The 12917-nt window shown below is 43.1% G+C and overlaps 1 protein-coding gene across 1 annotated transcript; it reads left to right on the forward strand.

Moving 5' to 3' along the window:
• Positions 1 to 9315: 9315 nt before the first annotated feature.
• sox14 (SRY-box transcription factor 14) lies at positions 9316 to 10032 on the forward strand (the record flags this gene model as incomplete). Its single annotated transcript, XM_079244604.1, has 1 exon — positions 9316 to 10032. The coding sequence occupies one exon, from the start codon at positions 9316 to 9318 to the stop codon at positions 10030 to 10032; it is 717 nt and encodes a 238-aa protein (XP_079100730.1).
• Between the last annotated feature and the right edge of the window lie 2885 nt (positions 10033 to 12917).

A 12917-nucleotide genomic window follows, 5' to 3' on the forward strand; every position in this document is an offset into this window, starting at 1 on the left:
TTCGAGTCGCGTCTTTCTCTTCCAGTTTCATGACAACAAGTCTGGCTGATGGACATAAGCCGATACCAACCGTTGGTCATTTATTCCCTTTCATTTCAAGGAAACACAAAAACATGTTTTAGAAAACAACAACTGAACAGTATTTCAGCACTTTGTTATCAGTAGTTTTATTGAGAATGATTTTATTCAAGTGTATCACAAATCCAGAAGCTTTTAAACAAAAGGATTGTTTGTGTAAAAAAATCAGGAAAATCAGAAAGACATCTGCCATGTTTGCTGGTATTCAGCTGCTTTCCGGAAGCTGAACTCTGGTCGGTACTGATGTTAGACTAATGAATCTGTGGTTTCCCAGAAATCCTCAACCTCCTCACGCCTGGAGTCGTCACGTCGAACCAGGAAGGCGTGACGTGACACGGTGGCATTACGTTTCTCCCCTCTGGTCCACAGGTGAGTGAAAACAGCAGATCAAGGGACTCCACTGCTTTACTTTCTTTGGCTTGATGTTATAAAGGTGAAAAATCTAAGAGTTTCTGATTTCATTGTTTGTAGAAAACAAGAAAAGAAAACATCAAGCTGCAGATGTTGGAGTTTGAGGAAATGATTCCAGGTTGGACACATCCAGAATAATGTTTGATCCATGAGACTGGAAGGACTGGTCACGTTTGTTCGAGATCATAAGCTGTGTGATGCTTCACTGAACAGGTGCTTGGATACTGCTGAGCAAGTTTCAAGCTGCAACATAGACAGTCTGTATCTAATCAGCCAATCACAGGGCAGCAACTTCATGTACATCTAGTCATGTAGACGACTTGCTGATGTTCAAACTGAGCATCAGAATGAGGAAGAAATGAGATTTAAGTCACTTTGGCGTGGTTCTTGGTCTGAGGATTTACTGGGATTTTCACACAAAACCATCTCTAGTGTTTACAGAGAAGGTCTGAAGAAGAGAAAATATCATGTCCCACTTTGGTCCCCTTAGTGCCAACATGACATGGTTTAACCTCCACAGCCTACCTGAGTCCTGCTGCTGACCATGTCCATCCCTTTCTGAGCACAGTGTAGCATCTTCTGATGGAAACTTCCAGCAGGATGATGCACCATGTCACAAAGCTCACATCATCTCCACCATGACGATGAGTTCACTGTCCTCCAACGGCTCCACAGTCACCAGATCTACATCCAGCAGAGCAGCTTTGGGATGAGGTGGAACGGGAGATTCTCATCATGATGAGGTGGAACGGGCGATTCTCATGGTGATGAGGTGGAACGGGAGATTCTCATCATGATGTGGTGGAACGGGAGATTCTCATCATGATGTGGTGGAACGGGAGGTTCTCATGGTGATGAGGTGGAACGGGAGATTCTCATGGTGATGAGGTGGAACGGGAGATTCTCATCATGATGAGGTGGAACGGGAGATTCTCATCATGATGAGGTGGAATGGGAGATTCTCATCATGATGAGGTGGAACGGGAGATTCTCATCATGATGAGGTGGAACGGGAGGTTCTCATGGTGATGAGGTGGAACAGGAGATTCTCATCATGATGAGGTGGAACGAGAGATTCTCATGGTGATGAGGTGGAACGGGAGATTCTCATCATGATGAGGTGGAACGGGAGATTCTCATCATGATGAGGTGGAACGGGAGATTCTCATGGTGATGAGGTGGAACGGGAGATTCTCATCATGATGAGGTGGAATGGGAGATTCTCATCATGATGAGGTGGAATGGGAGATTCTCATCATGATGAGGTGGAACGGGAGATTCTCATGGTGATGTGGTGGAACGGGAGATTCTCATCATGATGTGGTGGAACGGGAGATTCTCATCATGATGAGGTGGAATGGGAGATTCTCATCATGATGAGGTGGAACAGGAGATTCTCATCATGATGAGGTGGAACGGGAGATTCTCATGGTGATGAGGTGGAACGGGAGATTCTCATCATGATGTGGTGGAACGGGAGATTCTCATCATGATGTGGTGGAACGGGAGATTCTCATCATGATGAGGTGGAATGGGAGATTCTCATCGTGATGAGGTGGAACGGGAGATTCTCATGGTGATGTGGTGGAACGGGAGATTCTCATCATGATGAGGTGGAATGGGAGATTCTCATCATGATGAGGTGGAACAGGAGATTCTCATCATGATGAGGTGGAACGGGAGATTCTCATGGTGATGAGGTGGAACGGGAGATTCTCATCATGATGAGGTGGAACAGGAGATTCTCATCATGATGAGGTGGAATGGGAGATTCTCGGAGATTCTCATCATGAGGTGGAACGGGAGATTCTCATCATGATGAGGTGGAACGGGAGATTCTCATCATGATGAGGTGGAACGGGAGATTCTCATCATGATGAGGTGGAACAGGAGATTCTCATCATGATGAGGTGGAATGGGAGATTCTCGGAGATTCTCATCATGAGGTGGAACGGGAGATTCTCATGGTGATGAGGTGGAACGGGAGATTCTCATCATGATGAGGTGGAACGGGAGATTCTCATCATGATGAGGTGGAACGGGAGATTCTCATCATAATGAGGTGGAACGGGAGATTCTCATCATGATGAGGTGGAACGGGAGATTCTCATCATGATGAGGTGGAACGGGAGATTCTCATCATGATGAGGTGGGAACGGGAGATTCTCATCATGATGTGGTGGAACGGGAGGTTCTCATGGTGATGAGGTGGAACGGGAGATTCTCATGGTGATGAGGTGGAACGGGAGATTCTCATCATGATGAGGTGGAACGGGAGATTCTCATGGTGATGTGGTGGAACGGGAGATTCTCATCATGATGAGGTGGAACGGGAGATTCTCATCATGATGAGGTGGAATGGGAGATTCTCATCATGATGAGGTGGAACGGGAGATTCTCATGGTGATGAGGTGGAACGGGAGATTCTCATCATGATGAGGTGGAACAGGAGATTCTCATCATGATGAGGTGGAACGGGAGATTCTCATGGTGATGAGGTGGAACGGGAGATTCTCATCATGATGAGGTGGAACGGGAGATTCTCATCATGATGTGGTGGAACGGGAGATTCTCATCATGATGAGGTGGAATGGGAGATTCTCATCGTGATGAGGTGGAACGGGAGATTCTCATGGTGATGTGGTGGAACGGGAGATTCTCATCATGATGAGGTGGAATGGGAGATTCTCATCATGATGAGGTGGAACAGGAGATTCTCATCATGATGAGGTGGAACGGGAGATTCTCATGGTGATGAGGTGGAATGGGAGATTCTCATCATGATGAGGTGGAACGGGAGATTCTCATCATGATGAGGTGGAACGGGAGATTCTCATCATGATGAGGTGGAACAGGAGATTCTCATCATGATGAGGTGGAATGGGAGATTCTCGGAGATTCTCATCATGAGGTGGAACGGGAGATTCTCATGGTGATGAGGTGGAACGGGAGATTCTCATCATGATGAGGTGGAACGGGAGATTCTCATCATGATGAGGTAGAACGGGAGATTCTCATCATAATGAGGTGGAACGGGAGATTCTCATCATGATGAGGTGGAACGGGAGATTCTCATCATGATGAGGTGGAACGGGAGATTCTCATCATGATGAGGTGGGAACGGGAGATTCTCATCATGATGAGGTGGAACGGGAGATTCTCATCATGATGAGGTGGAACGGGAGATTCTCATCATGATGAGGTGGGAACGGGAGATTCTCATCATGATGAGGTGGAACGGGAGATTCTCATCATGATGAGGTGGAACGGGAGATTCTCATCATGATGAGGTGGAACGGGAGATTCTCATCATGATGAGGTGGAACGGGAGATTCTCATCATGATGAGGTGGAACGGGAGATTCTCATCATGATGAGGTGGAACGGGAGATTCTCATCATGATGGCCAACAACTGTGTGAGGCTTCATGTTACTATGGATCATAATCTTTGAGGAACATGTGAACACCTTGCTGAATCTGTGGCACCAAGAATTTAAGCAGTTTTAGAGGAAAATCGGACTCCAACCTGGCAGCAATGTGAACCTGGTAAAGTGAACTTGTACATATACAGATACAGTGAATGTTTTTGTTTATTCTGTTCTGAATAGAGTCTCTAAATGTTTTTGTTTGGCGACGGCTCAGATCCTCATTTGTACAGAACAAATCTTATCTCGTTTTTCAGAGTCTCATGTGAACGGCTGAAATCCCCCTGCAAGCAAGGCTCGCAATAAATGAGTTTTTTTTTTCTCCTAATGAAGGTCAGGAGAGAGTCACATATTTCCTTTTGTGATAATTCATCCCTATCTCCCGTTATCTTTGTTTTGCCCCTTTAATCCTAATTGTATTGTATAATTGTGTGATGTGGACCTTGTGGTCTTTGAAGTATTGGCCTATCCTTTCATTATCACCTGATTCCTTGAACCTGTTAATTTTTTCTGCTCTATTCTGTATCATCCAATGTTGTGGAAGAAAAGCGAGAGCAGCTCAAGTTCAGTTATTTCAGATTTTATTTAAGTCTGATCTTACTATCTCACCGAGAAAAGATTTCAGCACAAAGATAGAAATAAATGAATCATTTCTGTAATATAGTCTGTATGTTGGAAATACATCTCACATGCAGCTCATTGCTGTTTCAATGGCTTCTCATAGTCAGTGAATAGAACTTGGAAAAGGATGTTAAAAAAAAAAGGAGAATATGAGTTTTGTAATTGCTTCCAGAGTGAAGAAAAGACTGTATGTGTTGAAGATTGGAAGATCAATTGTCCCTGTTTCAAGTGCAAAGTGCACATGCATGTTCATAGCATCAGTGGGGACGAGCACCTTGACTGTGAGCACTAAACATTTCAGAAATAATTAAACGAAATGCACCATTTGCAGTAAACAAGGCTGAAAAGAGGCACATAAAATCAGAGAATTTTTTACGTTGTGTTTTGTGGCTTATCCAGATAAAATTATTTGTTTTCACGCAGCTCAGTGAGTATGCACGTGTCTGCACATCTTTTAGTGTTTCAGGAATATTATCTCATTGGAATACAGAAAAAAATAGATGTGACATGTACAGTTTTCTGGTCGAATAATCAGTGCAAACTGACCTTAAACCGGGAAAAACTCAAATTCCCAAGTGGAAGTGAATGCAGCATGAAATGTACTTCTATGATGTTGGACATCAACATGTGTTCTTCACACAATGCAGCATTTATTCACCATCATCGGATCATCTGCCTACATGGATGAGAACATGTGTCTGGACTAAATCTTTACAGTTTATGAAAATGATGTAAAGGTCACACACACACACACACACACACACACACACACACACACACACACACACACACATATATATATATATATATATATATATATATATATATATATATATATATATATATATATATATATATATATATATACATATATATATATATATATATATATATATATATATATATATATATATATATACATATATATATATATATATATATATATATATATATTCACCTAATACACCTAAAAAAACATTAGGTGAGCATTTTATTTGTAATAAATAGTTTTAATAAATAGTTATTTGCTATAATGTTGACCATCTTAATGCACCCCGGCTGGCCCTATCTCATATTTTCTGGACCTGCCTCTGAGCTTAGTGTAGAAATATTAGAGAGTTTTTCTAAATAAATACAGAAGTTAAAATAAAATAAAATAGCATAAAATAAAATGAAATAAAATAAAATAAAATAGAATAAAATAAACCAAAATGAAATAAAACAGATGTAACCGGTAATGCAAGTTTTCAGTGCAGCTTAATAATCATAATATTTTCATTCTTATTTTTATGAATCAGTCCATCTTATTAGCAATAACGTGTGCGTGCTCTTCATGCTCCCGCGGGTCAGCAGGTCCACGTGCTCCAACACCAGATCTTCCACTCTGACTCAGAAACACGCAGCTGAAAGAAGCAGAAGATCACATGGAGTTATGCAGCGTTCTGCCTCATATTTTCATCCAGACAAACATCCATAAATAGGATGGAAATACAGTAAGAGGCATTGAAATGTCAACCGTCGCTTTTAAGAGTTTCTGAGGAGAGCACGCAAAGTGTGCGTGGAGAAAACCTCTTACGGCTTCAGCACCGTGGACAGTTCCGGTCGGGGCGCTTACCTCTGCGCGCGCCACGCCAGCCCAGGTTGTCTAACAGGCTCTCCGCCTGCCAGGCCGCTCCCCATCCACTCCTCCAGGCGAGATGTGCGGCCATGTGTCCTGAGATAATCCCCGTTTTCATATGCCACAGCGCGTGCACGTGCTGCGTGTGCCGGACGCGCACATGCTTCTTTAAACAAGCTGTTTCATTACAGCTTGAATAAAATGCAGACATCACATATAAACCTTTCCTGCATGGTGATAATTTCACATTTATAAGCAGTTTCGTGACGTTTCCAGTCACCTGAAGTTCTGCGCGTGCATGGAAGATCTTGCACAAGGTGACGCGCATCCAGGTGGAGAACCCCCAACAGTTCCAGCATATTTCTGCTGTTATTATGAGCTCGGCTCAGGCTGCCACTGCGCGGAATCTGAAGAGAAAATGCAGATGGAAATAAAAACCATCTCAGTCCTCAGACCTCTCGCGTTTCTCATGAACTTCCACGCGCGCGCCTGTAAGACAATCACTTCGTCAATAAGAAACATAACCGACTTCTCCCTCGTGAGTATGGAGGCTCAGCCCCCTAAAATAATTTCCTGTTATCTAATTCATTCATCTCAAATGAAGCCGGTGCGCGTATGCAGCAGCCATATGGCCGGCGCGCGTGCGCGCGCGCTCCATGACAGATAGCATAATGCAATTTAAAAGTTTACTGCAAGCTTCAAATATACAGTGCAAAACATGCAGCATACTACCTCTGGTTGCAGGTGAACATTTCATGCCGACTGGGAGGACTGGGAAATATGTCGTTTGTTTGCACGCGCCAGGTCGGCTGGGGGAGTGGGGGGGGGGGGGGGGGGGGGGGGGGGATGCGGGTTATCCGAAGCTGATTGTTTTGTTAAGTCGGTGTGAAGAGGATCTTTTCTTCAAAAAGCAGCGTTTTTATAAAGATTAGGTCTCCTGGAAGCTTTTGCAAGGAAAGAAATGATGGACTGACGCATGCGCAACGCGCGCAGAGAGAGGGCGTGAGAAAGAGACACAGTTGGGTTGAAACATGGGGAACATCAGAGGCAGGAAAATTAACTCCGTTTTGTCCTTTTTGGGTGTAAAATGATATAATAAAATGACACATTAGAGATATGAAATAATAATTCTATATTTGACCTCATCAGTTTCTTCCTGTTTTATTATAGCTAAGAGTCATAATATTACAAATATTACCATGACTTTGAAGTGCAGAAAAGCCTGCAGAGAGGAGAAACATGAGAATGATGACAAGTGTTTCAAAACACTCGCGTGCGGCAGCGTGCGCTCTTGCGCGCGCACACGCGGGCCTGTATGGATGTGTAGAAATGTAGGCCAAAGACTACCTTAAATAACTCAGCAGTGGGACTAGTCAAGTCTGATTGTAGGCTGTTTTTACACACGCATATGTCTGCGTGTGTGTGTGTGTGTGTGTGTGTGTGTGTGTGTGTTCGTTTCGTTTAATAATCACAGCTGAAGGAATCATATATCAGGCGCACATCAGCCGGAGGGCCATTAGGCAGTGGTCCTCACATGAAATTAGCATTTTAAAACGATGACTTTACTGAAAACAGACTGTCAAAGTGAACTAATGCAACAATTCCAAGTTCACACTCACGTTTCCACTGACGGGTCACGCCACGCGAGCCTCCAGTGGGTGCACGCGGGGGCTTATTTGTGGGTTTACACGTGCTCACGTTTGTTGACCGTGTCTAAAAAAAAAAAAAACTTTTTTGCCATCACACATTTTTTTTTATAAAATTGTAAAATTTTTATTCAATAAAAATGTTTATATATATATATATATATATATATATATATATATATATATATATATATATATATATATATATATATATATATATGTACACATTTATTTTCCAAAGTTCTGCTGAAGTGTGCTTTAGCCAGGCACTGATGATCTTTCATGTTTCGCTTCTTTTATGTAATTTAATAATTTAATGTTATTTAGTTTATAATAATAATAATAATAATAATAATAATAATAATAAATAATAATAATAATAATAATAATAATAATAAATATTATTATTATTATTATTATTATTATTATTATTATTATTATTATTATATTTTATCCTTTTAACTGTATTCTTCCTTGAAAACACATTCATGATGAGGAATTTTCTGTTTACGTTTGTTTTACATGTTTCACTTTTTTTTATTTCACCATGACATCACTGCTATAATTATAAATTGAAATGCTTATTATTAAACATGAATACTATTTATTCATTTATTTATTTATTTTTAGTGTGTGTGTTTGTGATGGGGGGGGAGGGGGGGGGGGGGGGGGGTACATCATGAAAAGCTTTGCATGTAAACAGGTGAAAAGTGTGTGTTCAGATTCATTACATTAAATAGAAGCAGAAATGTTGATTGTTACCTCATCCACACACACACACACTTTCACTCTCTCTCTCACGCACACACACACATACACACCGACACACACTTTTTTGTCTTCTCCTACCACCCTGCCTTTGTTTATGTTGTAATGTACATAGCCTATATTTTGTGCTGTAGGTATTGTGCACGCGGGTCTCGGTGCTGATTGGCGCGCAGGTTGGTGAGTGAACGCCCTGCAGATTATGTCAGATTGCGTGCAGAAACCAAACCAGCCCAGCCTTTGAACTTCCCCGCTTTTGGCTCGTATTCACGCTCTTCCGCGCATTTCCAAGCCAGGTGCTTGACGACAAAGCTCAGAGAGGGAGGCTGTGACGGGAGGGGAAGAGAAAAAAACACACTGGACACTTTTATGACTCCTGCAAACTGAATGCGGAACATTGCTTTCACCTTTGAGGATTTCTGTGTGCATCTTGCATGTGTTTCTTTTTTTTTTCTTCTTGCTGCCGCAGGTCTGAGACAAGAGTTGCAAGCGGACTTCAGCGAACCCAAATCCGCGTTTTTACCTCGGGAAGAACCGAACCGGGTCCTGGAATTTCCTTCCTTTTTTTTCTTTTCTTTTTTTTTTTAAATTTTCCTCTTTTCCTTTCCGCTGTTTTGCAGACGCCGACCATCTCCGACGTGGCATGACCGTATCTGGCATTTGGACAGGTGAATAGTTTCCCTTCCCTCCCATAAGAACTTTTCCTTGACATTAACAGTGGGGAGAAATCTGAAAAAGTCTCGTTTTTAAGATGTCGAAGCCAGCTGATCATATCAAGAGACCCATGAACGCCTTCATGGTCTGGTCCCGGGGCCAGAGGAGGAAAATGGCTCAGGAGAACCCCAAAATGCACAACTCCGAGATCAGCAAAAGGCTGGGCGCCGAGTGGAAGCTGCTGTCCGAGTCTGAGAAGAGACCGTACATCGACGAGGCCAAGAGGCTGCGCGCACAGCACATGAAGGAGCATCCAGACTACAAGTACAGACCCAGGCGCAAACCCAAAAACCTGCTGAAGAAGGACCGCTACGTTTTCCCTTTGCCTTACCTGGGGGACACGGAGCACCTGAAGGGGCTCCCGGTGTCCGCCGCGGACTCGCTGCTGGGCTCCTCGGAGAAAGCCAGGGCGTTCCTCCCGCCGACCTCCGCGCCCTACTCCTTCCTGGACCCGGCGCAGTTCAGCTCCAGCGCCATCCAGAAGATGACGGAGATGCCGCACACGTTGAGCACCAGCACTTTGCCCTACGCGTCCTCGTTGGGATACCAGAACGGCGCGTTCGGCACCCTTGGGTGCCCCAGTCAGCACACCCACACCCACCCGTCGCCCACGAACCCGGGCTACGTGGTCCCGTGTAACTGCACCGCCTGGTCAGCGTCCAGTTTACAGCCCCCCGTGGCCTACATACTGTTTCCAGGTATGACCAAGACTGGGATAGACCCGTATTCATCCGCACACGCCACTGCCATGTAACCCTGCAGACTTTTTACTTCTAGTTCCTCTTTTCAGTACTGACATGCATGTAAATATGTTCCGGACAGCGCGCGCCCCTTACAAAGGCATGAACAGTGTAAACTGCCTTGGACTTGTCCTAGAAAATAAGAGAGAGGAGGAAAAAAAAAAAAAGAAGACAAGAGAAACTTTCCCAGAAGTTCCCGGCCAGCCCCGGAGCTGGAGCTGGCTGGAAATAAGGATCCCTGCGAACTGTAAGAAATGTAAATGTTATAACGTTTATGGCAACCAGAAAAGGAGGCCTTTAACTTTATTTATTATGTACATTTCAATGCTGATATAATGATTTGTGTTGATTATTGATAGGCTGAAAAAAAAAATCGGGCTTGCACAATTAGAGTTCATCCACATTTCCTGTATAAGCCGAAATTGTCCACGTTTATTTGGGGGCAATTTTATGACAATATTCTGGATAGAAGGTGAAAAATCAGGACAAATAGGCTGTTTTATATACGGGTTATATTCATGCTATTTAAAAAAAAAGAAAAGAAAAAACGGCGCATAAAGTAGACGGTCTATTTAAGATAAGGAGGGAAAAAAATCACCCAAATGTTTGGTTTTGCATTTTTCAGTGCTTCAGTGATATAGTCCCACCCGTCATTTGTTTTTATTTATTCATTTGTTTTGTTTTTTTTTAAATTTAGTTTTCTATTTTTTTTCATTTAATATTGATTTGTGAGGAAAACTATTGGAATTCCAGGAGTTTTGTGTATTTTCTATCTGAGATGGTCATTTAAAAGCTGTCATGTTATGGAAAGGATGATGTATCTGGAAGGTTGACACCTCCTGCTCTTTGTTCAAGTGCTGAGCAAAGACATTTTGAATAAAGACAATCTGTCTTCAACCACACACAGATCTGCATCCGCAGCTTATTGACATGACAACAGATCATAAAGTCGCGCGCAGCAGCAGAGCGCGCAAACAGCAAAACAGCAACGAGATTAAACTATTAAATAAATAGAAAAATATCATAATATTGATGGTTATGAAGTGAATAATAATAGTCCTAATCAACACAGTAGATCCGGTTTATACTTGATTCTGATCATTTAAAATGAATTATCTGCTGAACGCCGAGTTGCTGCCTCTTCTTCCCTTTCTTTAGTTTTATTATGATGATTATGAATAATAGCAGAGAAGCAGGCGCGTGTTTCTGCGCGCGACACCGGGATGAACCGGTTTTCTGGTGTCTGACAGTTCAGCTGAGGCCCCCCCGGAGGGATTCCGCCCAGTCCGACTCGTCTGACTGCTTCATCACCGCAAGGAGCTGCTTTAATTACAGAAGACGTCGCTCTCCTCCTCCTCTTTCTCACTTTATTTTTTATTTTATTTTATTATATTTTATATTATTCTATTCTATTTAATGTACCAGTCCCGCTCCCCACTCTGCTGAAATGCCCCCCCCCCCCCCCCCCCCCCCCCCCCACTATATCCACGTGTTCTGACTAACTTGGAGATGGGAACAAGGCAGATGTTCCTTCTCTCTCGTTAGCAGAGGAAAGTAGATTTGCGCGCGTGCGTTTGCGTGTGTCCGCATGAGAAATGTTGCATTAATTAAAATAGAAAAGGGGGAAAATCATCCTACATTTAAATTGTTTACTTATCTGGCAGGAACATGTGTGTAGAGAGAAGTTCCCATTCTGCCCAAAGGTGCAATCCAGACCTGGGGAGGGATGGAGGGATGGAGGGATGGAGGGATGGAGGGGGGGGGGATATTTTCCTCTCTCTTTATGACAGGCTTGGTCCTTATCTGCAGCTGTAAATTAGGGTGATACTTCATTGAACCCGAACGTGAAGTTTTCCACCCCCCCCCCCCCCCCCCCAGCGGCCTAATTCCACTTTGAAACGAAGACAATGAAACTAGTTTAGCTGCAGATCTGCTTCCATATTTCTCATCGCTTGTTTGTATTTCATGTTGTGTGAAACCGAGCTCGTGCCTCCACAAGGATCTGCTCGCCTCACCTGGAATTCTCCAACTTAGTCACGCAAATTGACTGCGGCTGCAACGCCCTGAAATAAATAACGATAAACGGAGTGTGAGGGGGCATAATGGGAGGGGAATTATGATTTTAAATTATAGGGAGGATGTGTGTGCGCGCGTGTGTGTGTGTGTGTGTTTAAATCTCTCTTTTTCCCCCTAGACGTTTTTATTGGAGCACAACAGAGAGAATTCAATCTGTCCTTATCTCTCCAGGACTCCTTTTCAGCGCGAGATCAGAGGGAGGAAAAAAAGGAGAGGATAATTGTTCTTTATTTTATTTAATTTAACGCGACAGCCAGGCTTTCAGGTCATTTATATGCTTCATTTAGCGATAAAAGTCAACGAGGAGGGGAAACACCGGCTGGAGCGCGCGCTCGCACTTCTTCTGCTTCTTTCAAATCATCTTTAAAACACTTTAATATGAAGAGAAGAAGAAAAACATGAAAGGAAAAAATAGCAGGAGGGTGTTTAATTAAAAGCAATGGGTCTTTTAAATGGTTGTGTCTTAATGTCAGCCTGAAACCATCAGTTTGATCAGAGAGAGTGTGTGTGTGTGTGTGTGTGTTGTTTTAAGGACGAGAACTAAGAAGAAGGAGAATAACGGCCCCCCCTTTAGAAGAGGCAGCAGTGCATGATGATGATGATGATGATGATGATGATGGCAGGCTGATATTATTGCTGTTAGACTGAAATGTTCCACATCGCGTGAACGCGCATCATCTCCGCGCTTTTTTCTGTTAAAACTGATCTGATTCCCACTTTATTTCACATTGTCTCTAAAATAAAACCCCGTCTTCCCGAAGAGAAGGAGAAGTGTGAGAGCATCTGCGGGAACATCCTGCTCTATCTGAAATTAAATCTGGGG

The sequence above is a fragment of the Telmatherina bonti genome (assembly GCF_933228915.1).
Source record: "Telmatherina bonti genome assembly, chromosome: 8".
Lineage (NCBI taxonomy): Eukaryota > Metazoa > Chordata > Actinopteri > Atheriniformes > Telmatherinidae > Telmatherina > Telmatherina bonti.